Below are 27,433 nucleotides of genomic sequence, written 5' to 3' on the forward strand. Positions count from 1 at the left end.
TATTACTATTTATAGCCAATTACAATGACTCTACCTCTCTGATTCAATGTGATTAAACTAATGACTGAAGAAGTTAAACAAAAGGGTGGCTCCCAACGAATGAATCAAACAAGGAGGGGCACTGCAATTATAAAGCTGACATTCAGCCACATTCCTTGGATAAGGAGCAATAAAGATGATAAAACAGTGTTATTTCTTTATGTTTTACTGGAGAGTTTTTCTTTATTTACTAAAGTCAAAAGGTTCAGGAAGTTTTTACAATGTCCAACCTTGCCCAGTTGAAATGTATGACTAAGTCAACAAATCATATGGTTTCTCTACTTTCACAGCTACCTCATTCTTCTAGACTTAAGTTAAAGAGTCAATTCATGTTCCACACTAGTGAAATGGAGCCCTCAGCAGTCTTTCCCTCATACAAGCTAGCCTATCTTTAAGAAGAAATACAATACGAAAGAATTGTCATTGAGAGTGATGAAAATACCTTACCGTCTCTTACAGAGCAACCTGAGAAAAGCTAGTCAGTTCTTGCTAGGTTTAAGTTTGTCAGATGAAGATAGTATTTTCCTTTTTCAAAATCAGACAAAATATTCCCTTATTTATAATAATAAAAAAAACTCATCTATGTTTGTCAATCAGTCAGAGCAAAGCCACAATTCCGAGTTATCAGAAAAATTCATACCAAAGTGTTGTCTGCTTTTCCACCTTCCAGGGTCACTTCCAAATTAGAAAGTGCTGCTTCTACTTCGTCGACCTCAGACTCATTTGTAAAATCTTGTATTTCAGTAGACAACGACAGTTTGCTAATGTGATACTACAACAAAAACAGAGGTTTTAGGAATGTTATAAACACAAGGGAATCCATCGGTCATTTCTTCTTTGAAGACAATTCCCCTGTAATACTGAACATCTCCTGGAAGGAGATCTCCCAGCTATGTAGGGAAAATGAAATATAATTTAAATTATTTTGAGATTTATGGTTAGTCATGTTCCAACTCAGTTCTTTTCCATCACTGGTTGAACTTGTAGTGCAGAAGAGATGAGGACGGCAAGACTGATGCTTTATAAGATGTGCATGTGGATGGGTTATGAGGAATATTTTAAATTTAAATTTACTACCCTCATTTTCAGCTCTTTTTCAAAGAAAAAAAATCAGTATGAAGAAAATGAAACTTTAAGGAGAACAAATTTGCTTTGTCTCCTTTCAGAGAAAGGTACCGAGGTTCCCATACCTGTAATGCTGCAAAGATCAACATTTCTTCCTCTGTGCAGTCAATTTCTTCTAAGAGAATGGCCCACCTGGCTTGTTCATAGAGTTGGTTTATTCGGACAGCATCGTACTAGAGAAAGAAATAGATATATGCGTGTGTATGTATGAGGGGGCATATTTACATTCCACAATACAAAAGATCTAGAATAACTGAGGCCAATCCTTGTTAATCAGATGCAATAAACTTTAGTTCAGGTAACTGAAAGAAACCCCTTTATCTTTCCACTGCCCCAGCTCATTTTACTTCTGAATTAAGAACTTTCTTTCTCAAAATATTTTCCAGAGCTTCTTCAAGGGGCCAAACTGACCCATCTTAGATTCCAGTATTTTCCCTTTCTTATCACACTTCTATTGTTGGGAAACACAGGTAGTGAAATGGTTTATGTGATAAGTAGTATAAGGAGAAGGGGTCCCCAGGCTGATCTGTAGACTCTGTAAATCTAATCAGAATCTGACAGGGGTTTTTAGTGGAACTTCATGCAAGCTGATCAAGTTGGGCTGGAAGAGACAATGTTCAAATATCTCCAAGAACATTTTGAAAAAGAACAATGCTGGGGAGACACTTGTCCTCCCAGATATTAATATATATAATAAAGTGGCAGCAACTAAAATAGTGTGGTATTGGTATAGCAATGCACAAAATTTCAATAAAGCAATATCTAGCAACAGACCTATGTATGTATATAATTTAATATAAAATAAAATGGCATTTTATCAGCAGGGGAAGAAAGAATTCAGCACTGTAACAGTGTTAAAAATGCCAAGCAATTTGGAGAACAAAAATCGAAAATCACAAAACAATCTTACACATCCAAAATACATAAATTACAGATAGATTAAAGAATCTAAACATGCAAAACCACAATGAGATACCACTTCACATCCACTAGGATGAATCTAATCTAAAGGACAGATAATGACAAATATTGGTAAGAATGTGGACAAATTGGAACCCCTGTGCATTGCTGGTGGGAATGTAAAATGGTGTAGCCTCCATGGGAAACAGTTTGGCAGTTCCTGAAAAAGTTGAACATAGAATATGATCCAGCAATTCCACTCATAAGTATATACTGAAAAAAATTGAAAACCGGGACTCAAACAAATACTATTACACCAGTGTTCATAGTAGCATTATTCACAATTGCCAAAAGCTAGAAACAACCAAAATATATATCAATAGATGATTGAATAAACAAAATGTAATATATATCCAATACATACAATGGAATACAATGGAGTATTATTCAGCCTTAAAAAGGAAAGGAATTCTGATACATGCTACAACATAAATGGACCTTGCGGACATTATGCTCAGTGAAATCAGACAGACACAAAAGGAAAATTATTGTATGATTCCACTTATATGAAGTACCTAGACTAGGCAAATTCATACAGATGGGAAGTAGGATAGAGGTTACTAGGGGCTGGAGGAAGGGGAGAATGGGGAGCTTTGTTTAATGGGTACAGCGCTTCTGTACAGGATGATGAAATAGTTCTGAAAATAGTGGTGATAGTTGCACAACACTGTGAATGTACTTAATGCCACTGAATTGTAGACCTAAAAATGATTAAAATGGCAAATGTTATGTTTTGTATATTTTATCTTAATTTAAAAAAGTAAAAAAAAAAAAAAAACCCCAGACTTGTACATGAATGTTCACAGCAGTATTTTTCATAATAGCCAAAAAGTGGAAACAATCCAGATGTCCATCAGCTGACAAATGCATAAATACATATACATATAATGGAATATTATTTGGCAATAAAAAGAAATGAAATACTGATACATGCTACAATATGAATGGACCTTGAAAATATTATGCTAAGTGAAAAAAACTGTCACAAAGTACCACATAGTTTGTATATTGTATAACTCCATTTACATGAAATGTCCAGAATAAGCAAATCCATAGAGACAGAAAGTAGACTGATGGTTGCTTAGGATTGGGAGGGTTGGAGGGAAATGGGAAGAGACTCCTAATGGGTGATGGACTTCTTGGTGGGATGATGAAAATGCTCTGAAATTAGATAGTGGTGTTGGTTGCACAACTCTGTGAATATACTAAAAACCACTGATTTGTACATATTAAATGGGTGAAATGTTGGTATGTGAAATGCATGGTATTATGTGAATTATATATCTAAAAGCAGTTATAAAAAATCTAAAGATAACAATCAAAACTATTAGAAGGAAACATGAGAGAAAACTTTTTGTAATTTTTCAGCAAGGAAGCCCTTTCTAAGCAAGACAGGAAAACTTTAGGTTATGCTGCATAAGGCTGAGTTGACAATCAATAACTAAACATTATTAAGTGAAAAATACCCTGAAGAAGATTATATGTTTATAAGATATAGATTGAAAGAAAATATCTGCAATAAAAAAGGTAATATCCATTTCACACAAAGTGCTCCTATAAATAAATACAAAAAATATAAAGAGTTCAATAGAAGATGGGGCAAATATATATATCAACAGGCAATTCACAGAAGAAACCAAAATGGCCACATAAACATTAGAAAAGATTCTCAACCTCACTAGTAATCAGAGAATTCAAATTAAAACAAGAAGACATAGGGCTTCCCTGGTGGCACAGTGGTTAAGAATCCGCCTGCCAATGCAGGGGACACAGGTTCGAGCCCTGGTCCGGGAAGATCCCACATGCCATGGAGCAACTAAGCCTGTGTGCCACAACTACTGAGCCTACGTGCTGCAGCTACTGAAGCCCGTGCGCCTAGAGCCCGTGCTCCACAACAAGAGAAGCCACTGCAATGGGAAGCCCGCACACCACAATGAAGAGTAGCCCCCGCTCGCCACAACTAGAGAAAGCCTGCGCACAGCAACAAAGACACAACACAACCAAAAAATAAATAAATAAAATAAATAAATTTATTTAAAAAAACCCCCAAAAACAAGATGACATAATTTCTATTTTCTTATCAGATTTACCCAGGCTGTAAGTACTGATAATGGCTGGTATTGGTGAGGATGTGGTGCAAACGGGCACTTACACATATGAGATCAGTAGGAAGAACTTTGGTGGGATATTTAAATGGTTTTTTTGCCCTTTCATGAGCATGTCCACAGTTACTATTCTAAAGAAATGCAAAGCACTCATCAAAGACACTTGTACAAGAACGTTCACAGTTTTTGAAAGAGGAAACATTTCAAGCAACCCACAGGTCCTGATAAACTATAGCCTTTCCTTTGATTATTTTGTACTGGTGAAAAAAAATGAGTCAGACACATATGCTGACATGAAAAGATGGCCGTGATATATCATGAAGTAAAAAGAAGCGAGCTACACAGCAAATACATGATCCTATTTATGTAGGAAGAAAAGATCCTGAAAATCTGTTCAAAAATACGTTTATAAATGTATGTGAAAAAATCCGCATGAATGATTAATCATTAAGCTGTTAACTGTGGCTAGTTCTCAGGAGAAAGGTCATGGTAAAGGACTATTTTCTATTTTTACTCTAAATAATTCCTTTTTAGTTTTAGCCATTTTTAAGTGTACGGTTCAGTGGCATTAAGTACACTCGCATTGCTGTGCAACCATTACCACCGTCTGTGTCCAGAACTCATTTCATCTTGCAAAACTGGAATTCTGTACCGATTAAACAATAACTCCTATGTTTGATTTTCTTTCTTTCTCTTTTTTTTTTTTCATATTGAGGCTACACTTTACTGTATCCTTTAAAAAAGATAAAATATTGAAGACAACATGGGGGAGAAATAGAAAGATAGAGTACCTAAACAGGTTTATCACGGGTTGGTTGGCATGAGTTTGTTTTTCCTTTTCCATTAACTTTATGCACACTAGGGAAAAAGGTGACAGGGAAGGTCAAAATCCGCAGTGAGCCGAGCCTGGCAAGCGGTGCTGCTCTTAGGCCAGTGGGACCGTGACCTGTCCACAGGCTCCCTCCTTCTCAGCATTTCTAAAGCTGCTTGGAAAGGAGGGCAAATGCAGATCCAGGGGTGTGGTTTTCAGGAGGCTGGAATAATAAGAATCTTAAGAAAGTCTGTCCTTGTTTTGTGAACTTTGACAGGTGTCATGGAAACCCTCAGGAGTTTGCCCCAGAATCCTCCAAAAACAAACCAAAACATGACACACATAAAAAAATTCATGGTTTGTTTCCAAACCAGAAACAACCCAACGTCCCTCAACTGGAAAATGGATAAACAAGCGTATCTAAATGTGTCCATCCAAACGATAGGACAACACTCCGGCAAAAACACAGATAAACTTTGAAGGCATCATGCCGAGAGTCCAGATACAAGACTACACACTGTATGATTCCATATGTGAAATTTCTAGAAAAGGTAAAACTCAAGACAGAAAGCAGACCAGGTGCGGGCTGGGGCTGGTGGCAGGGACTGACCACAAATGGGTATGAGGAAACATATTTGGGTGACACAAGTGTTTTAAAACTAGACTGTGGTGATGGTTGCACAACTATATAAATTCACTAAAAATCACATTGTACACTTACAATGGGTAAATTTTATGGCATGTCAATTATACTGTAATCCAAAGACATGACAACTAAACAAACCACATACACAGTGCACACCAAAACCAGGCAACCAACCCCCAACCCTCTCCCCCAAAAAGGCCCCTGCCTTTAATTCACAGCTGAAACACAAAAGCTAAATAGTATGTGCAGTTGCCAAAATCTGAATTGGACTAACAAACTGTCATATTTATCTATCATCTATCTATCTATCTATCTATCTATCTATCTATCTATCTATCTATCTATCTATCTATCTATCTCTCCCTCTCTGTCTGCTGTAGGGGTTTTAGTGAGAGTAAGTTAAATCACCCTATAAGGCTTTTCTCACAAATGCAGTCAGAAAAGATTTAAAAAATTTAATAAGAGCTTCCTCACCTAAAAATACTTAACTCCCCTCCACCCCAAGCTAGATAAAAAAAAACTCTTTGACAGAATATTGGTTAAACAAGAGTTGCCTGCATTTACAGACTAACATCAAGAAAAGAGGCCGGGCCAGCCTGGCTCCTGCTGAGGAACCTGGATTCCTCTGCGGCATCCACAGAGCTCTGGATTTTCCTCTTTGGAGGCTTGTTCACATTCCCACTGAGGCTCTGGGACAGCACAAGGTCCTGGGTCTTCACAGGTTCATTCATTAACAGGTGTCCCAAAAGCTTTTTTCCTGAGAACTCTTTCAGTGGTTTCAGCGACTCAGAAACAAATTTTTCCCTGGTGGGAACTGGCTACTGCTGCCCTCTCCTTGGCCCTCAATTTCCTATGTCTCCTGGTTAATTGAAAGTAGAAACCACCAAAGCACGTGGTTTCTGCTAACTCCACTGCTTGAATCCCTGTTTCTCCCTATCTGGTCAATTCAGTAAACCCTTCCCTCCTTCCTCCAACCAACAATATAAAAAATAACAAAACCTACCTCCCATAGTTTTCATGCTCTCAGGAAAGGATTACTATTTGGATCTAATCACTCTTAAGTGATTCCCTAAAAACTTGGGTAGCAAGTTTTTAAAATTAATTAATTAATTAATTATTTTGGCTGTGCTGGATCTTCATTGCTGCATGCAGGCTTTCTCTGGCTGCGGCAAGCGTGGGCTACTCTTCGTTTAGGTGCGCGTGCTTCTCATTGCGGTGGCTTCTCTTGTTGCAGAGCATGGGCTCTAGGTGTGCGGGCTTCAGTAGTTGTGACATGCGGGCTCAGTAGTTGTGGCACGCAGGCTCAGTAGTTGTGGCGCATGGGCTTAGTTGCTCTGTGGCACGTGGGATCTTCCCGGACCAGGGCTCAAACCCGTGTCCCCTGCATTAGCAGGTGGATTCTTAACCACTGGACCACCAGGGAAGTCCCCAGTTGGATAGGAAGTTTTAGTATCTTCTAGGCCTCTTATTAAAACTGATGTGCCTTGGGACTTCCCTCGTGGCTCAGTGCTTAAGAATCCTCCTGCCAATGCAGGGGACACGGGTTTGAGCCCTGGTCTGGGAAGGTCCCACATGCCACGGAGCTAGGCCCGTCCCATGCGCCACAACTACTGAGCCTGCACTCTAGAGCCCACGAGCCACAACTACTGAGCCCATGTGCCACAACTACTGAAGCCTGCGTGCCTAGCGCCCGTGCTCCGCAACAAGAGAAGCCACTGCAATGAGAAGCCCACGCACCACAACGAAGAGTAGCCCCCGCTTGCAGCAACTAGAGAAAGCCCACGCGCAGCAACGAAGACACAACACAGCCAAAAATAAATAAATGAATAAATTTATAAGAACAAACAAACAAACAAAAAACTGATGTGCCTTTTCTCTAGTGAACATTTTAAAAAATACTATAAACTACTGGAGTCACAAAAGTTTTTTTTTAAAAAATGCACACATTTTAAAATGCACTTAAATGGGGCAAAAGAGTATATAATGATGGAATTCATTCTGAATGAATTCAAAAGGGACAAAGGGTGTACAATAAAAAGTCAGTCTCTTACCCTTCCTTGTTCCCCACAAAGTGTAGTTTCTCTACCGATTGTTTTGTACCTTGTTCTTTTTCATTCAGTAATATTCCCTGAATATGCTCCCTATCAAAAGAAAGCTGATTCATTCTTCCTAATCAAAACACTATATGAGGGCTTCCCTGGTGGCGCAGTGGTTGAGAATCTGCCTGCCAATGCAGGGGACACGGGTTCGAGCCCTGGTCTGGGAAGATCCCACATGCCGCGGAGCAACTAGGCCCATGAGCCACAATTACTGAGCCTGCGCATCTGGAGCCTGTGCTCCGCAACAAGAGAGGCTGTGATAATGAGAGGCCCGAGCACCACGATGAAGAGTGGCCCCCCTTGCCACAAGTAGAGAAAGCCCTCGCACAGAAACGAAGACCCAACACAGCCATAAATAAATAAATTAATTAATTAAATAAACCCAAAGTTTAAAAAAAAAAAAAAAGACAACTAAACTCAACAGTTTAAAAAAAACAAAACAAAACAACACTATATGAATGGACCATAACGTATTTAACCAGTTCCCTATTGATGGATGTTTAGGTGGTTTCCAATTTTTCCCTAAAACAGATAATGTAATAACTGTTCTTGTGTACAGACATATCAACTCACATATCTGAGTATAACTGTGGTATAAATATCAAGGGGTGGATTTTCTGGGTCAAAGCCATGCAGAATTGTAATTCTGTTAGATATTGCCAAATTGCCTTCCATAGAGGCTAGATTAATTCATAATTTGACCTACAAGCAGTGTATGTATGAGAGAGCCTGTTTCCCCACACTCTTGCTAAGACAGTGCATGAAACTTTTTGATCTTTGCCAGTATAAGACCTTATAAGAGCCATTGTAGTTCCTTTTCTATGAACTATGTGTTCACATCCTTTGCTCATTAGTCTACTGGGTTGTTGGTATTTTATTATTGATTTGGAAGAGCTCTTGATATATTAGAGACTGGTCTTTTGTTTGTAGTATGTGTTGCAATGACTTTTTTTTAACTTCATTTATAGTTTTTTGCCATGCATAAAATTTTCATTTTTTAATTAAAATGTACCAATCTTTTCTTTATGGATTCTGGATTTTGCATTTTTAAAGTATATTATATTTGAAATGTATTCTAGTACTTTCATACATCTGAGATTTTAATCAGTGCCTGTTGCCTCAGCTCTACAGCTTGCTTGGATCTCTCCTCTGAAAGCCAGAGAAGAGAAGCTCCCTGGTCCTGTTATATGATTTAACTCCTAAATGTAGGGTACCTTGTATGTTTGCAGTGGTTTCATGGGTGCTATCTTTGTTCTTCTTGATTTGATTGTAGATTCTTTGAAAGCACAAACTCTATCTTAAGTTTCTATATCCCTCTACCCAGGAGCCTTAAACTTGCTTTCATTTATAGCACTCTGTACTTTAGGAGGGCAGAGAAGGGAGGGCTGCCACAACTCTAGAGTGGTTGGGGAATCATCCTGCACCCCAAAGTCCTATCCCACCAGCTTGAGTTTTCCTGTCACCTTTGGGTTGACAGCTGCTATTTTGCTGTTAGATTCAGATACATTGTGTTCATAGGCTATGGACACAGAACTCCTTACCAATTAAGCAAGCAGGGGCTGGAGGCAAAGAGCCTAGGACAACAGCCCTAGTAACCTTTGCCTTCCAGGTTCTTGTCCCCTTCTGGAAGTATGATTCCTTTTAATCTTCCACTTTTTAGACAACACATTTTTAACACTGCCCCTCCATGTTTGATATTTATGTTGATGATCTGCCATGTCTGAATTCCTTGGCTGTGATGTCACTTACATGTTCCTGACTATTATTTTAAGCAGTAGATGACTGAGTTTACTTTTAGCATTGAGCTCAATTGCGAAAGCAAGGGTTTTAATGGGGAATCTTGGCAAGGAAATTGATAGGAGGGTCTCCAAGGACCAGCTGATCCCATCCTGGAGCAGGCGACTAGGAAAGTCTGACTCTCCCAGCATCCTTGCAGCACGTAGGGGTTGAGGGTAAAGGAAATATCAGAAGTGCTCCCTAACTCCAAGGAGTTTGCAGTTTATTTGTAGAGAAAATCCATGAATGTGGTACAGTTAGAAGTGTGAGTCCTGAAATTACACTCAGTTGTGGCTCAGAGAGGGGACAGGCCAGTGTGACCAAGAGTAGAGAAAAGCTCCTTTCTGGAAGGAATAAGACCTGAATGTGATCTTAGGGCAGGGTTTCTGAATCTGCGATTCTTGGATTTGGGAATCTAAATCAGGTGGTCCATAAGCCTGGATTAGGAAAAACTACACCTCTATTTGCAACGGCTCTTAATGGAAATTTAGTCTTTCCTTCCATGGTGAATGTAGGCCACAAACCACAGTACTACAGAGCACTTATGACTTCATGACTACCAGAATCACAGATTTTTCATATTGCATCACAGTTGCTGTTTTCAAATAATGCTCACATTCATCATCACTTTGATATCAACTAATTAAACAGATATGTTACTTATATCCATTTTGAAAAAGATTTTGGTTACTATAGTTCAATATAGTTCCATTTTGTAATCCTATGTATTTTATTTCATAAATTTGAAAATGTTATTCTAACATCCAGCAGTTTTGGGCCCTCAACTTCCATCTTAGTTCTTGGCACACGGTAGTTTTTCGATAAATAAATGAATAAATAAAACAAAAGGGGCACAAGTCTGAAGAGATAAGTTGGGGCCATATTCCTGACTTAGCAATTAGAAAATGCATAAGTATGTTTTATTTATGTGTTATCTAGTTTCAGAAAAAAATTTAAGGCAGTTTATTAGAATAGATAGCATACAACAAGGTAGATTAAGTTACCTAGGAACTAGTCAAGGAAAGAGTAAAGCTGAGTCAGGAATGAGGCTAAAAAATGAGGTCACAGAAAATGTAAAGATTTGGTTCTAGCAGGCAACACAAAAAAGAAAACCTGAATAGTTGTATAATTCACACTGCCCTTAAGAAAATCAAAACAATTGGTTAAGAGAAACCGTAACGGTAATTTCTCCTGAAGATTTTATCAAAGAAGAGCCAAAGTTTGCTTTCTTACCATGATTCACTGGAAGTGATGTACTCCAGATGCAAGCTAGGCCCATGGGCAGTAAGTTGGATCTCAACCAAAGACTGAGCAAGAGCTCCACAGAAACAAGGAAGAGGGCTTATTTTGAAGCAGATGCCAGTTAGGTAAGCAGTGGGAGTCCAGATGGGCCTCTGGAGCCCAGATAAAATGAGGACCAAGGAGAAGACAGTGACACAAGAGGCAGAAACAATGCCGTGGATGAGGAAGGGATGGGTGCAGAAAAGGCGACCCGAGGCAGGCCCCTTGAACAAGTGCCCAGTGGTAATCAAAGAAGAGCAGTCAGCTCGGAACTGGGATGGGAAGGATACAATCATGCTGTGCACTCAGAGGACTCGTGACCCAGTGTGTGTTTTCTACTTTGGGCCATTTTAAGTGCCAATTCACAACTCTACAAAAGGGAGAATTGGGACAAGGAAGGGGCAGATGTTCAGAGGAGTTATTTCACCATTCAGCTGTCCTAGGAAACTTCAGGTGGGAGATGTGCACTTAATATGAGAGTTGGCAACCAGCTGGGGTCTTTATTTATCCAGATGATCCCTCTGTCTCATCGCCCAAGACTCATTCAGCACTGCAGTGGGGAGCCAGGTGTGTGCTATCATGAGGTCCTGGCTTCTTCGTCAAAACCCCTCCCCTCTTAAGCCGGGTCCTGACAACTCCCTCCTGCCTAAGCATGAAGGGCTCCAACTCTGTGAGCCACTCTCTTCTTGTTCCTGCTTCACCGTGAATGGAGAGGGGCAGCACATGCCATGAGTGAAGACCCTTAGAGACACCCCTAACTCAGGGGTAGCCTACCATGCTCACTAGAGACAAAGATGAAAATCCAGAGACCAGTATAGATTTATTGGTCTAACCCTACAGAGCTAAACAGAAGGTTACATAAATTAATCCTAATTTTGAAAACTAAATAACTCAATTTTACACTTTCATGCATTCACATTAAAAAAAAAAAAAGAAGAAACAGAATTGAGAAAAAGTATCTTACTTTGGGATTCAAGTCAAAGAAAGTGTAGTATTTAAATCGTAACAGCAGCTGCTCATCCTCCTGGATGCCTTGTTCCATAAGGGAACGTGAGGAGTCTAGCCAACTAGAAAACAACAGGATGAGTTTTAAAAGTCAATCAATTTTACACACATAATTATAGTATTATATAATGTGTCTATATATACATATACATGTATATCTAAATGTATACGTGTGTATACATACACCCTTGAACAAAGTCCGGGTAAGTAATATAACCAAAACTCAGTAAGGGAGATGACTTGATAATAGCTTATATCTCCATTTTATACATACAGCTTTCATACAGCTTTCCAAGTGCTTTTTTGTATGTATATATTTTCTCACTGACACTTTAAAGTAACCAACTGAAGGAGCCAGGGCAGTTCTTCTTCTTCTTTCTTTTTTTGAGTTAATTTTTTTACAATTTAATTTTATTTATTTTGGCTGCACCAGGTCTTAGTTGCGGCACGTGGGATCTTTAGTGGTGGCATGCGGACTCAGTTGCAGCACGTGGGATCTTTAGTGGTGGCATGCGGACTCTTAGTTGCAGCATGTGGGATCTAGTTCCCTGACCAGGGATCGAACCCGGGCCCCCTGCATTGGGAGCGCAGAGTCTCACCCACTGGACCACCATGGAAGTCCCCCAGGGCAGTTCTTATTTTCTCAGTTTTATGGATGAGGAAAATGAGCCTCAGCAACATTAAGTGATATGTTCAAGGTCACATGCCTCGTGGTGGAGCCAGAATGAGAATCTGCGCTTGCTGACTGTTGCATGTACTTGTGCTGCATGTACTTGCTGACTGCTGACCACTTCTACACCAGGTGGTCCAACCCAGAACTGGCTCTATCTTACAGAAAGTTCTATGTAGAACTTTCTGTAACGATGGAAATATTCTACATTGCCCTGCCCAATTGAGTAGCCACTAGCCACACGTGGCTACTGAAGGTTTAAATGTGGCTAGTGCCACATTTTAATTTTAATTATATTCAAACATAAATGTAAATGTCCATATGCGGCTAGTGACTCCTGTACTGGGTAGCACAATTCTAGAGTTTGAAAGATAAGTACTGGCAATGGTGAGGGGTGATGAAAAGTTAACAACAAAACAAGGTGGGAATGAGGGGCATCCAATACCAGTGAAGGAAAATGGCTTGAACTTCTATCAAGTATTTTATATATGTTTATATATATTGATTATATATACTTATATATGTAATATTCTATTACATATTATATATTCCCTTTTGGGAGAATAAGAATAACCAAGATTCAGTCTCCAACCTACAGGAACTGACAGTCCAGTAGGGTAACCAAGCCTCATACTAAAGGAACAAGGTAACACTGGAGCCAAAGAACAGGACTCAAGGGAAGTGACTGATCTTGAATGGTGACATCTGAGAAGGAGACTGTATGTGGCTGGGCTTTAAAGGACAAACAGGGATGGGCTGGTAGAGGAGGAGGGAAGGAGAGGGTTCTGGAGCAGGGGAAAAGCTGGAGATGAGGCGGTGACAGAAGAGTGAGCATGCACGTGGGGGGATGGGGTGCATGAGAGCACAGCAGGACGGACAGATGGACATCTTCGGGGCCAGATCTCACAGGGAGTGGAATGCTGTTAACAAACTTGACTTTGCTTGGTGGACAACAGGGAGTGAAATAGATGGTGGTTTGAGAAATAGATTGTGTTTTCTGAGACCACTTCAAACAAACGCTGAAGGACTCACTCGTTGGATCGCAGAATGGAGAAGGAGTGCTCTACGAAAGACAGTGAGGCCACCTTGGGTCTCCCCTGCTGCTCCATGGGGACCAACCCACTTATAAGCTGTTCTACATTCCATAAAATACACTTTGCACACGTGTACGGGCAAAGAATTAGTATTCACGTATGGTAAACCATTGAATTAATCCAGTGCGTAAATGTTGTCACACTTTAAATGTATTGAAATGATGAAAGGCTGCATTTTCCCCTTTTGTTGCTAAAATCAGCACTGACTTTTGTGAATAGTATACAATCCCTAGGCATGCTAACTTAAAAATGAAACACTCCCCTCCCCCATCCCTGCAGCATCTCTCTTACTATATCAACATCAGTTCACAGAGAAGCAAAACGAAGTCATGTCCTTACCCTGCGTTAAGCTTGGCTTTGTCAACCAGAGACCGAGGCTGGTACATGTCAGCAAGAGCTTCTGGTGACTGAGGGGGCTGGCTGAATGCGAGGATACTGCAGTTTTGTTCAGTCAAAGGGCTGTCACTGAACCAAGTCATTGTGGATGACACTGGCGTTCCGTTGATGGGGTCATATGTGGGGGTCATGGTTCTACTGTATAAGCCAGGACTTACTGCAAAGCAAAGGAGAGTATGAACTAGGATATGAGATTTGGGGTAGGAATCTTTAGAAAAATAATTACCAATATTGCTTGTACTAAAATGGATTTTGAACTTAAATGTTTGTTATCATTTAAAATAATCAGATGAGTCATGAGTGATGGGGAGAGAAGTTAAACACAGGTAAAACTCCTGTCTGAATATTTAGCTCCTGGGAAGCTTGGGAACTCATAGGCTGTAAAAACTTCCAAAATCAACCCAGACAGATGTGGGACTATCTCCTTCTCAATAATTCAAAATTCTCCTCTTTCGGCAGTGAGTTCTGGCACTATTAGAAAACTGGAGCTCTTGCAGAATGCATGCATACACTATATTCTTTGGCAAATCCCCTAAACAAATCACAGTATTTACAATTTTAAGAACCCAGCTAGTTGATGGTTTATAAATCATCTGACTCTAATTTGCATAAGGAAAGCGTAAATAATCCTTTTCATTCTTTGCATTGGAATATACTATGCAAGAAACTCTCAGAGTTGCAAGCAAGCTAGAGATTAATTCTTATATATAGGCATATCTTATTTTATTGTGCTTCGCAGATACTGGTTTTTTGTTTTTTTAGATATTGAAGGTTTGTGGCAACTGGGTGTTGAGCAAGTCTATTGGCGCCATTTTTCCAATGGCATTTGCTCACTTCGTGTCTCTGTGCCACATTTTGGTAATTCTCCTAATATTTCAAACTTTTCCATTATTATTATATTTGTCATGGGGATCAGTGATCAGTGATCTTTGATGTTACTGCTATGACTTGCTGAAGGCTCAGATGATGTTAGCATTTTTAGAAATAAAGTATTTTTTAATTAAGGTATGTACATTTTTTTAAAGACATAATGCTATTGCACACTTAATAGTAACTGTAGAGTGTAAACTTTTATATGAGATGGGAAACAAAAAAAATTCGTGTGACTTGCTTTATTGCTGTGGTCTGCAATATCTCTGATGTACGACTGTAAAAATAAAAGGATGATGCCTTTACAGAATTTTTACTGCCCCTCCTGTTACACGCCCAATGCAAAATTTAAATTGAGTTCAGGAAAGAGTCATATGAAGGTAGGATCAGGAAGAGAAGTATATCTGAGTGATCTAACAAATTTCCTTTATCCCACAAATTCATGGCCAATTCTACTAAAGTTTTACATTCATCAGCGACCTAATACATACAATTAAAATAATGAGCCATACAACATACCTTGTCAAAAAATTTCTGTTAGTTCTAAAATTAGTTGGATATTCTATCCTCATCACTGGAATCCTCAATTTTAGTCCTTCTTTGTTTGGGGGAGAGAAGAAAGGTGAGCAGAGGGGAGGAGAGTTCTTGGGACTTAAGAATTTAAGAAATTCTTGGATTTAATAATGAATTAAAACAACAAAACACCTATCATAAATCTTACCTGGTGGACCTGAATTTGTTGGAGAACACTCCAGGCTTAAAATATCTTCAATTATGGGCTCCTTATTATTATTTTTTTCTTTTCTTTTCTTCTTTTTAAAATATTCACCAGAAGGCTTTAACAAGGAAACTTCTTCTGCTCTTCTAATATCTAAAAAATAAAAAAATATAAAAAAGAAAGAAGAGGGCTTTCCTGGTGGCGCAGTGGTTAAGAGTCCGCTTGCCAATGCAGGGGACACGGGTTCGAGCCCTGGTCCAGGAGGATCCCACATGCCGCGGAGCAACTAAGCCCGTGCGCCACAACTACTGAGTCTGCGCTCTAGAGCCTGCGAGCCACGACTACTGAGCCCAAGTGCCACAACTACTGAAGCCCATGCGCCTAGAGCCCGTGCTCCGCAACAAGAGAAGCCACCGCAATGAGAAGCCCATGCACCGCAATGAAGAGTAGCCCCCACTCGCCGCAACTAGAGAAAGCCTGCACACAGCAACGGAGACACAACACAGCCAAAAATAAATAAATTAAATAAATAAATAAATAAATAAAAAGAAAGAAGAAATGCAAAAAGTAAAAAGAAAATTCCTTCTAAGACTCAGAGTCATGTTGGGCATCTGAAACCATTTCTCAGGAAATTCCTGAGAAATAAATGGAACTAAATCGCATTCCTTTTGAAGAAACTGAAGGGGATAAGTGACTCCCAAAATGGGTGTGTGTGGGGGTCAGATAGTGGAGGGAGATTCAGTCTAGGAAAATTTCTAGTTTGTTTTTTAAACTACTCTGAAAATATTTCAAACGTATCCAGTGTGAAGGGAATAGTATAGTGGCTCCTTCCTGTGCTCGGCACTCTGCTTAAACTGCTCTCAGCATTTCGCTATGCTTGTGTCATCTATTTACTACGTTTTCCCCTCCCTCCTTGCTTCTTTCCTTCCTCCCTCCCTTCCTTCCTTTTCTGTTTTTAGGTTTTTAAGCAACAACCAAAGACCCCACCTTTTTTCTTTATGGACCAGCGGTCTTCAGAGCCTTTCTCTGCCCCACAGCTACTTTCATCCCCGAGGCAGACATGGTAGGTGCCCTGCCCACCCCTTGGCCATCACCATTTCAGTGCGCTCTGACCCCCTTCCAATGGCAGCTAGGATGTGTCTCTCTACCCAAGGGCTTGCTCTGGATGCCAGAGTCCACACTGCTCAGATACAGATGCAACAGGCCACATGAGTTCAGAGAATTAACGCTCCCCAAGAACAGCCCTCGATGACTCAATGACTGATGAGAATGGTGTATTAACACCCCAGCTCCCTTGCCCCTTGGGTGGCACAGCTCCAAGACATGTCCACACTGCCTCCCAGAGGTCCTCAGTTGCCCACAGTGTGACTTGATCAGTTATACTTGCTCATTAGTGGCCTTCTCTTCCCAGTCTCACTTTCCCACTCCCAGCCAGTGATTCCTGGCATCACCTTCCAAATAAATAATATTTGTACTTGAATTCTTATCTCAGGTCGGCTTCTGGAGTACTCAAACTAAGAAGATAGTCCCCATTTTCCTCCATTAATCAAATATACTTATAACTGCCATTTCCAATCAGAACTGATAACTTTATAAACACACTGGGCTGCTATGATCCTAGGTAAAAGCCAAGGAATGTGGATGTTAGAGTTTCTGGGCAGCTTTCCTGGAGGTAAATGCACTGATTCCATAAGTCCTCCTCCTACCTCTTAGTTCAAACACTGCTTGGTGCTGAGGCTGAGGCTGGCAATTGAGCTCGATTCCCTCCCAGTAACCAAGCCTGACTGTCAGGTTGCAACACACACCTGTGACCATTCCAAATGCATAATTCATACACAAAACCCGGAGATGAATCAAAATTTGCAGTGGAAGCTTTACAAACAAAACAAAACAAAAAAAAACACCGATATCTCCAAGCCCAAGATTTGTGTCTTGTCTTTTCTTCGAGGGAAAAAATCATCCTATTGCTAAATTTGATTTAGTTTCAATTGGTCACATATAAAACGTGATTATTAGGGAATTCCCTGGTGGTCCAGTGGCTAGGACTTGGCCCTTTCACTGCTGTGGCCTGCGTTCAATCTCTGGTTGGGGAACAGAGATCCCGCAAGCCATGTGGCATGGTCAAAAAGAAAAAAAAAAAAAAAAAAGGTTTATTAGAAATGCCAAGTTGAGCCCTTTAGAACCACCATGAAGGTATAATCTGGAAAAGAAAAGAATGTATGAATGTTTCTGTTTATTTCAAAACTTCAAGTTTTCGGCCCCAGCTACAATGTGTGCTTCCAGTCAACTGTGGTGTGTGAAATGTAGAATTTTACTTACTCATTCACTCTGTTTTCAAATTTTCATTAGAATATTACTGAAAGCAAGGCGCCCTGTGCTTGTCATTTGCTCACCATGCATCAGGGACAATTCTGGAACTTATGTTTTGTAATGGAAGCATCCATTCGTTTGCTCAGTCAACAACCAGTTACTAAGCAGCTGATGTGTGCCAGGCATTCTCCTAGGTGTTAGGAACACAGACATGCTCAAGAAATGGTTCTGTCTTCACCTTATTTAATACTATACCAGCCTGCACTACCCAACACTGGCACTCTCAATCCTGTGTACACTACTATACTTTTTCCTTTTTTTCTCCACTACCTATCTCCTTTTAACATCTTATTTTTTACATGATTTATTTTCTGTCTCTGTATGCTACAATGTAAGCTCAAGGAGGGCAGAGATTTGGGGCGATTTTTATTGCTTAACCCATCCCTAGCACTCATCCCAGGGCCTGCCAAACCAATACATATATATTTGTTGAAGGAATGAATGAGCAGTTTACAGTTTAATGGGGAGATAGATCACTCACTCACATACTGTATATACTGTGTTCAAATACTAAATCTTTGCCTTGGAACTCAAGAATATACCTACACACTTTCAAAAAATATAAAATAAGAACACCTTCCTGACCCAGGGTTTGCTCCTATTATGGAAGTCCCAGGAAGAAGAAATGGTTTGGACAGTGTTGTCTCTAATGGCTGTTAAAGTTTCTGATCCATAATTAAGTGTACTTTTCTGCTTAAAATAAACTCCACAAATGATGTTTGCGGACAGAGTTATTTACTGGAGCCAAATGTTAAGGAAGCAATTAAGACATTGCATCACCATTATCTCAAAAACAATAAAGACATATGGGCTCTACGGTGATAATAATTTAATGGAACTCTTTTTTGTCTTAAATATAATGATGATTTCAGTATGGCTTAGAGAAATGAGTCTTGGGGGGGAAATCTTAATGGGGTTGTCTCTTCTGTTTACAAATCTCTTTTGAAATAGTTTTAAGCTTTGTGGAAGTGAATCTGATTTATTCCAATAATGTTCCGTTTGGTTTAACTTCACTTAAATGGCTAAAGTCTCCAGAACTGGGCTTGAAAAGTATGCTCCTAATAAGGGACGTGTTCTGTAAAGCCAACTGCTTGTGGGCAGAAGTGCATGTATTTTCCTGTCCTCCTCTGCTGAGAGTCCAGAGGGCGCAGGTGCCTGCGGGAACTCACTCAGGGCTCTGCAGATGTCGCTGACCGCTCTGAAGACCACGGCCGAGAAGCTGACTCGCAGTCGCACTGTCTTCACATTGGGCAGGCGGAGGCGAAGCATTTTATGCTGAGGGGTGAAGAGAAGCTTTGCATCTGCCTGGACCCCACATTTGTCCAGGGTCCAGTGCGTTTTCAGAAGCCAGCAGTGCTTCTGTTCCCACCAAAGGGCAAAGTCTGACCAGTCCTGGGCTATGTCTGCAAGAACGGAGAACACAGTGCAGTAAAGAGAGTGAGCACTCGCAGCCCAGAGTCAAGTCCCTTGTGTGCAAAACTGAAGCCAACGCTGGTCTTCAGCTCCCACCTCCTCCTACAACCCAAGGTGTCATCATTCTTGGCTTCTTGTCAAAGTCCCTAAGGCGGGGCAGGTAGAAGACAGACTGAACCTTACCTTCTTTATATTTAAATACTATGAAAGGAAGAGAAACATACAATTTTTGTTCCTGATGAAATACTAAAGTTCTCTTCTCCCAAGTCCCTTGGTGTCATGGTCCTTTCTGGGAAGGCCAGGAGCATCACCTCTGTTTAATCAAGATTATTTCTCTAATAGAAATGAATCCTTCCACAAAGGAGTATCAACAGCTCCCAATCAAATTCCACGCAGAAGTACTGGGAAGCTGACATTTCACTCTTCTCAGGAATGTCCATCTCTTATTAGTTCCACCACATTCCCAGTTTCCAAAGTGTTTACACTGTATTCAGAGCTGAATATTTTCTCTCTCAATGGTAGCATCAACATTGAATTCTTCCCCTTCCTCAATGCGCCTTGGCATCTAGGTTGAATCTTTCCCCTTTGCCAATGTTAGAGTCAATATTCAATCTTTTATTTTGCTAAATTAAGAGCCACTGGTATTTTTATTTACTTAAAAAATAGTTTCTCCCTCTTTCTTTCTCTCTATTTAAATTAGAAAACCTTTCTCTCAGTGCTATTAGAAGAAGTATAAATGCTATAACTATTTTGGAAAGTCCTATTCAGTAATTTTTCTCTGAGCTATATACGCATTAGAAATGCGTGTACTATATAGTCACCAAAAGACAGGTACTATCTGTAAAAGCCCCCAAATGGAAATAATCCAAATATCTATCAACAGGTAAATGGATAAACTGTGGCATAATCATACAATGGAATATTATACAGCAATGAGAATCGATGAACCCAAACTATATGCAATAGCATGGTTAAATGTCACAGACATAATGTGGCAGAAAAGAAAGCAGATGCCTAAGAGTATATTATCCTGTATAATTCCACTTATATACAGTTTGCAAACAAGTAAAATTATTCCTATGGAGTAAGAATTCAGGATAGTGGTTACTCTTGGTGGGGCAGTGGCTGGGAGGGGTTAGGTGTGGAACTTGGGTGGGGGAACAGGTAATGTTCTCTTTCTTGATCTGGGTGGTGGTTTTAAGACTGTGAAAATTCACTGAACTGTACACTTATAATAAGTGCACTTTTCTGTACGTATATGATACTCCAATGAAAGCTTACTTAAAAATACTTTATATCACTGGTGTAAATGAAAAGCCAACATCTGTGGTCTTAAGTAGAAGACAAAAAATAAATACAAAGAAAATAGAACATTATTAAATTCTAGGTACCTCATGTTGACTCGTGATGTGAAGACTCTGACCCTGAAGACTTCTTTCCTTGTTTTAAACAGGGTGAGTAGCAAATGGTGGACAATGTTAAAAGACACATTGGCACCAGGCCGCCTGCATCACGGAGCAATCAAGCATTAACAGAGAATCACACAATAATCTAAGGCCCCAGGTGTGGTCTAAAGTCACCATGGAAGGGGTCCCGTTCTTGTGCAAATAGATTTTTACACCTACTGGGGAGCTTTAGTTTGCCACCAAAGACTCAAATTTTCACATTGGGGGTCAGGGGGTGGTTTGGGCTCCTTCAGGTCTTCCCATTTCTCTTCCTCTTGCAGGCAGGGGCCATTACAAGATGGATGATCAAAAAAATTTAGATGGTCAGACAATCCAGTTCAGCCATTTAGTGGTGATGCAACAGAGAAGGTTTCAAATGTAGAGAAACCATAAAGAAGCAGCAACTTACTGATCTGTTCCACTAACTTGAGCATCACTCCCCCAATGTGCAGGTCTCCAGACACTCTCAGTGTGACGTCCTTCTGCTCCTCTTCATTTGGATGGTCAACTTGGATCACGAGTTCCCAAGAAGCAGACGCAAAGTCACTGGATGAGAGCATTGCGGCAAAGGCAGGTGTCTGTGCGTAAAAAGGCAGACAGATCAGAAGGAGACTGGGACTCGCCAAGCAGACCTTGCAGAGCAAAACTCTTTTTTCCCCCATTTTAGCCCTGTCTTCAAAAATGCCGCAGGGTTCCTGGTATTAAATTCAGTATCTTAACTTTAAAGACAAAAAGTCTTATAAAAATGATCTCAAGCCTTCTAAATTTATGTACTTCACTTTTCCACCCTCCCAGGTCCACCTGGTTATTTTCTGTGCCTGCCCAGTGCATCCATCCTTCTCTACTGACGTTTCTTGACCTTCTCTGAACTATTTTAGCAATAGGCAACAAATCATGGCAATCCTTGACACTTAAAAAAAATCAACTTTATTGAAGTATAATTTGTATACAATAAAATGCATTGAATTTAAATGTACACTTTGATGTATTTTGTTGTATGCAAATTATACGTCAATAGAACTGATTTAAAAAAAGGAAATTAAAAGAGAAAATTAAAATCTTTATCTTGGGACTTCCCTGGTGGTGCAGTGGTTAAGACTCAGTGCTCCCAATGCAGGGGGCCCGGGTTCGATCCCTGGTCAGGGAACTAGATCTCACATGCATGCCACAATGAGATTGTATGCTACAACTAAGGAGCCAGTGAGCTGTAACTAAGGAGCCCTTGAGCCGCATCTAAGGATCCCGCCTGCTACAACTAAGACCCAGCACAACCAAATAAATAAATATTAAAAAAAATCTTTATCTCTAATGTATATACATATGTATTATTACATTCCTCCCATAAATACTGATGACATCTTTTGGTATGAAAATTCAAAAAATAAAAATAGAGCAAAATCGTTTCCTTTTTAGTCATATAAGGTAGTTTTATCTTAAGCACATAGAGATACAGGTCATTAGTTATTGCCACATATTTGATTTACTTGAGTAACCATTTTATATCATATAGAGGTTGATAAACAAGTGTATCAATTAAGTTTTTGGACACACCTTTAGCAACAGATTTAAAACAGGAGTGACAGACATACAAACCCACTCTTCAAAGTACAGTTAGGGGTGAGAACTTCAAACCCATAGTGTTCTCCTCGTTGGAGGAACTATGATGAAAGAAGCTAAGCAGTATCAGAACTGAATGTTGTGGGGGGTAATAGGAACACTGGGATTCCAAACTGGCAGAACTTAAAAATGTCAGCTCTCTCTTAAATAGAAAGCAAATGATACTACCTCTCCTGGCTATTTTAAGATTTAAAATAAAAATCAGTCATTTAAGTGATAACAAATGTTTTTCACTTTGCTAGGTAAAGACAGCTTATGAGAAATCTATGTTTTCATAAGGCCTGTTTTTAAGAAACATCTGTGCATGCAAACGGCCCAGTAAAGGGCTTCTCTAATGGAAAGTGCACACGAACCCTGAGAACCTTATTAATACGCAGATTCTATTCAGCAGGATCTTATTAACATGCAGGTTCTAGTCAGCAGGTCTGGGGTGGATGTGGAGACCCTGCATTCATAACAAGCTCCAGCTAATGCTGGTCTTCCTCTCACACCCTCAAATTGCAACAGCCACTTGAAAAATTAGCTCCAGGACTCAGTTTCTCCCTTCAAACTAACTAGATCACTTATTAAGCCAGGACTATGGTGACCTCTGAGGAGGTCTGCAGAAAGTGGGCATAGAGGGAACGTACCTTAACATAATAAAGGCCATATATGATGAACCCACAGCTAACATCATACTCAGTGGTGAAAAGCTGAAAGTATTTCCCTCTAAGATCAGGAACAAGACAAGGATGCCCACTCTAGCCACTTTTATACAACATAGTATTGGAAGACCTAGCCACAGGAATCAGACAAGAAAAAGAAATAAAAGGAAGCTAAATTGGAAAGGAAGCAGTAAAACTGTCACTGTTTGCAGATGACATGATACTATACATAAAAAATCCTAAAGATGCCACCAGAAAACTGCTAGAGCTCATCAATGAATTCGGTAATGTTGCAGACCACAAAATATATATACAGTAATCTGTTGCATTTCTATACATGAACAATAAATTATCAGAGAAATTAAGGAAACAATCATATTTACCACTACATCAAAAAGAATAAAATAGCTAGTAATAAACCAACCTAAGGAGGTAAAAGATCTATACTTGGAAAACTATAAGACACTGAAGAAAGAAATTGAAGACAACACAAACAGATGGAAAGATATACCACATTCATGGATTAGAAGAATTAATATTGTTAAAATGACCATACTACCCAAGGCAATCTACAGAGTCAATGCAATCTCTAACAAAATAGCAATGGCATTTTTCACAGAACTAGAACAAATAATTTTAAAATTTGTATGGAAACACAAAAGACCCCGAATAGCCAAAATGATCTTGAAAAAGAAGAACAGAGCTGGAGGAATAATGCTCCCTGACTTCAGACTATACTACAAAGTTACAGTAATTGAAACAGTATGGGACAGACACAAAAACAGACACATAGATTAATGGAATAGAACAGAGAGCCCCAAAATAAACCCACACACTTGTCAATTAATCCACAACAAGGGAGGCAAGAATATACAATGGAGAAAAGGCAGTCTCTTCAATAAGTGGTGCTGGGAAAACTGGACAGCTACATGTAAAAGAATGAAATTAGAGCACTCTCTAACAACATATACAAAAATAAACTCAAAATGGATTAAAGACCTAAATATAACCAGAAACCATAAAACTCCTAGAAGAAACCATAGGCAGAACACTCCTTGACTTGAATTGTAACAATATTTTTTTGGATCTGTCTCCTAAAGCAAATGAAATAAAAGCAAAAATAAACAAATGGGACCTAATTAGACTTAAAAGCTTTTGTATGGCAAAGGAAACCATAAACAAAATGAAAAGATAACCTACGGAATGGGAGAAAATATTTGTAAAAGATGCAAAAGACAAGGGATTAGTTTCCAAAATATACAAACAGCTTATACAGTTCAATTAAAAAACAAAAACAAAAGCAAAAACAACCCAACACATTCAAAAAATGGGCAGAAGACCTAAATAGACATTTCTCCAAAGTAGACATATAGATGGCCAACAGGCACAGGAAAAGATGCTCAACATGTTAATCATCAGGAAAATGCAAATTAAAACCACAGTGAGATATTGCCTCATACCTGTCAGAATGGCTATCATCAAAAAGACTACATGTAACAAATGTTGGCAAGGATGTGGAGAAAAGGGAACCCTCCTACACTGTTGGTGGGAATGTAAATTGGTGTAGCCACTGTGGAAAACAGTACGGCGGTTTCTCAAAAAACTAAAAATAGAACTACCACATGACCCAGCAATTACACTCCTGTGTATATATCAGAAACAAAATAAAACAAAACATTCGAAAACACCAATTAGAAAAGATACATGCACCCCAATGTTCATAGCAGCATTATTTACAATAGATATGGAAGCAACTTAAGTGTCCATCAACAGATGAGTGGATAAAGAAGATGTGGAATGGAATATTAGCCATAAAAAAATAATGAAATTTTGCCATTTGCAACAGCATGGATGGACTTGGAGGGTATTATGCTGAGTGAAATAAGTCAGACAGAGAAATACAAATACTGTACAATATCACTTATATGTGGAATCTAAAAAAATAAAACAAACTAGTGAATATAACAAAAAGGAAACAGACTTACAGATATAGAGAACCAACTAGTGGTTACCAGTGGGGAAAGGAAAGGGGGGAGGGGCAAGATAGGGGTAGGAAATTAAGAGGTACAAACTATTATGTATAAAATAAATAAGCAGCCAAAACTAACACAACATTGTAAAGCAATTTTACTCCAATAAAAATAATTTTAAAAAAATAAAATAAGCTACAAGGATATATTGTACAACTCTTAAAACTCTGAGCTAAACTCTCAGTACCTTCACTAAGCATTCCTACTAACATAAATCTTTCCCAGTGAGGACACAATAAAGATAACTCTTTCAAAGACAAACTCATAACACGCCATTGAAGTATTTGACTTTAAGGTCGTTACAATTTCTAAAATGCTATGATTGGAGGTTTTGTTATTTACAATGTTTTGTACATAAAGAAAATAACCTTACTTTTAAGGTGACTCCTTACTGCTTGTTTCGTGAGCAAACAGACACAGGGTTTTTTCTTTTCCTAACCTCGGCAATCAAAACACTTCTCATTTAGGCAATAAATGGTGATTCCCTTACAACGAAATTCTGGCTAAAATTAGACAATCTGGTTTCCCCGCATTCCTCTCCTATCTTTTCTGCGCCTTTTTGAGCGAACTTCTCATGTTCAGCAAGCTGTTACTTGTTGAGGAAAGCACATCTAAGTTAAAGACTAGAACAAGAAGCAAAGCGCACCACAAGACCTGCCTTCCTTTGGGGAAGCCCAGTTTACCACTTCCTCGGGTCCTTTATAGAAAACTCAATCAAGAAAGACAGACAGACGCAGGCAGGCAGACAGAGAGAAAGACGGGGGGAAGTAGACCCAACGCTTCCCTGGAAGATCAGAGAGTGAGTGGGTCCGAAGGCCTCTGGTCTGTCTTTTGTCAGCTCTGCAGGGTCCTGGGGCCCAGGGGAGTGTGGTGGGTGGGTAGAAACCTGCCCCCTACCCCCATAAAGGCAGTACCCGCAGCTGGACGGAGAGTTTACTTTGCGCAGCCAGATACGCAAGGACGGAGAAGGTGGTCACAAGCCGAGGACGCGGTTTTTAATTCAGCAGCCATTTAAGTGCAAGGAGCTGTAGAAAGGCAGGGGCGGGGGTCTCGGGAACCAGCGGTGCCCATCGCAGCCTCCCCTCCCCGCCTGGCCCGGCCCCTCGCCACCCACCTCCTTTCCGGAGCCTGCGGCGTGCGGAGTCGCTGCCCCCTGGAGACCCGGCCAGAGGCCACTCCGGCCGAGCCAGGGGCGCGCGGTGGCGGCAGCTGCTCCGCGAGGTTCGGCTGGCGAAGGCTGCGCGCGGACCTGCCACCTAGACTGGCGCCCGCCCCCGCCGCCCAGTCTCCGCCCCGCGCGGCCCCCGGGGCAAGGCCGGCCAGCACAGCGGGCAGGCGGCTGCACGCCCAGCCCCCGCCTGCCAGGTCCCACTGCCCGGGGAGGGGGCGCTCCGCAGACTTTACGGGCAAAGGGTGGTCGCCGGGATACCGCGCAGCGAGAGGGCGGGGACAACCCGGCGGAGGCTCTGCCCCGTGCCCCTCTTGCGACCTCTCATCCTGCCCACCCTCTCTTAGACCGCCTCCAGTTTCCCGGTTCCCCGAGGCCCGCCCGGGACTAGCCCGGTGATTAAGGTCCTGCTACTTCCCCGCCCTCAGGATGTACCAGTCACTCACACCCCGGGGTGCGTCCACGCGCCAGGAGCCTCGGCTTCGGGCGAGAACAACCGCCTCCCCTCTAGAGAGCCTGGAGGACCTGTGGTCGCCAGGTGGAAGAAAAAAAAGCGGTTCATCTCTGAGTAACAGGGTGGTGTAAACCCCTGAGAAGGGTGAGGCACCCCAAACATGCACGATGGAAGACCCCGGGGGAACCCAAGGCCACGCCCCTCGCGGAAGTCTGAGTGGCTCACCTTACATTCACCACCCAGCCCTCCGCTCACCCTCCTGTTGGATTCACTTCCGAAGAGAGCAGGAAGGGTGGGTGACCTTGGGGAATTTACACAACCTCTCCAAGCCTCCTTCACCCAAATTACACACTTTTGTTGAGTGTTTACTATGCACCAGGCCTGGGGCTGAGCTTTGAGGATACAGTGGTTATAAAATAGACAGGAAATTATAGTTTTCTCATCTGTAAAATGGGTAAAGGGATGGAATTCCCACCACCAGAATTGCATTCAGTCCATGGAGTTTTATGCAGTATAATAGTCTTTAGTGATTTTTGTCAAGTACATAAAGCTTTTGATAACTTAAATATTAATTTAAGATGTTGTAAAATTTAGAAGTGGAATCTTTGTTTTTGCTTGGACATTACCATATTCAGCCATTATTATGGTTTTGAAAGTACTTTACATTTAATTTTAAAAGGTCAGTTGAACAACCGTC

General features: G+C 40.5%; 1 protein-coding gene across 1 annotated transcript in view; it reads right to left on the minus strand.

Moving 5' to 3' along the window:
* The window catches only part of FERMT1 (FERM domain containing kindlin 1), a 47,107-nt gene extending 20,780 nt beyond the window's left edge, over window positions 1-26,327 (minus strand). Inside the window, exons 1-8 of the mRNA XM_061210394.1 lie at window positions 26,229-26,327; window positions 21,233-21,401; window positions 19,135-19,368; window positions 15,599-15,748; window positions 13,951-14,164; window positions 11,807-11,909; window positions 1,230-1,337; window positions 680-811 (exon numbers count right to left, since the gene is read on the minus strand). Of these exons, the coding sequence (XP_061066377.1) occupies window positions 680-811; window positions 1,230-1,337; window positions 11,807-11,909; window positions 13,951-14,164; window positions 15,599-15,748; window positions 19,135-19,368; window positions 21,233-21,383 (1,092 nt within the window). The 5' untranslated portion in view covers window positions 21,384-21,401; window positions 26,229-26,327. The remainder of the gene's footprint in view (window positions 1-679; window positions 812-1,229; window positions 1,338-11,806; window positions 11,910-13,950; window positions 14,165-15,598; window positions 15,749-19,134; window positions 19,369-21,232; window positions 21,402-26,228) is intronic.
* Between the last annotated feature and the right edge of the window lie 1,106 nt (window positions 26,328-27,433).

This window comes from Eubalaena glacialis, chromosome 13 (genome assembly GCF_028564815.1).
Source record: "Eubalaena glacialis isolate mEubGla1 chromosome 13, mEubGla1.1.hap2.+ XY, whole genome shotgun sequence".
In the NCBI taxonomy this organism is placed as follows: domain Eukaryota; kingdom Metazoa; phylum Chordata; class Mammalia; order Artiodactyla; family Balaenidae; genus Eubalaena; species Eubalaena glacialis.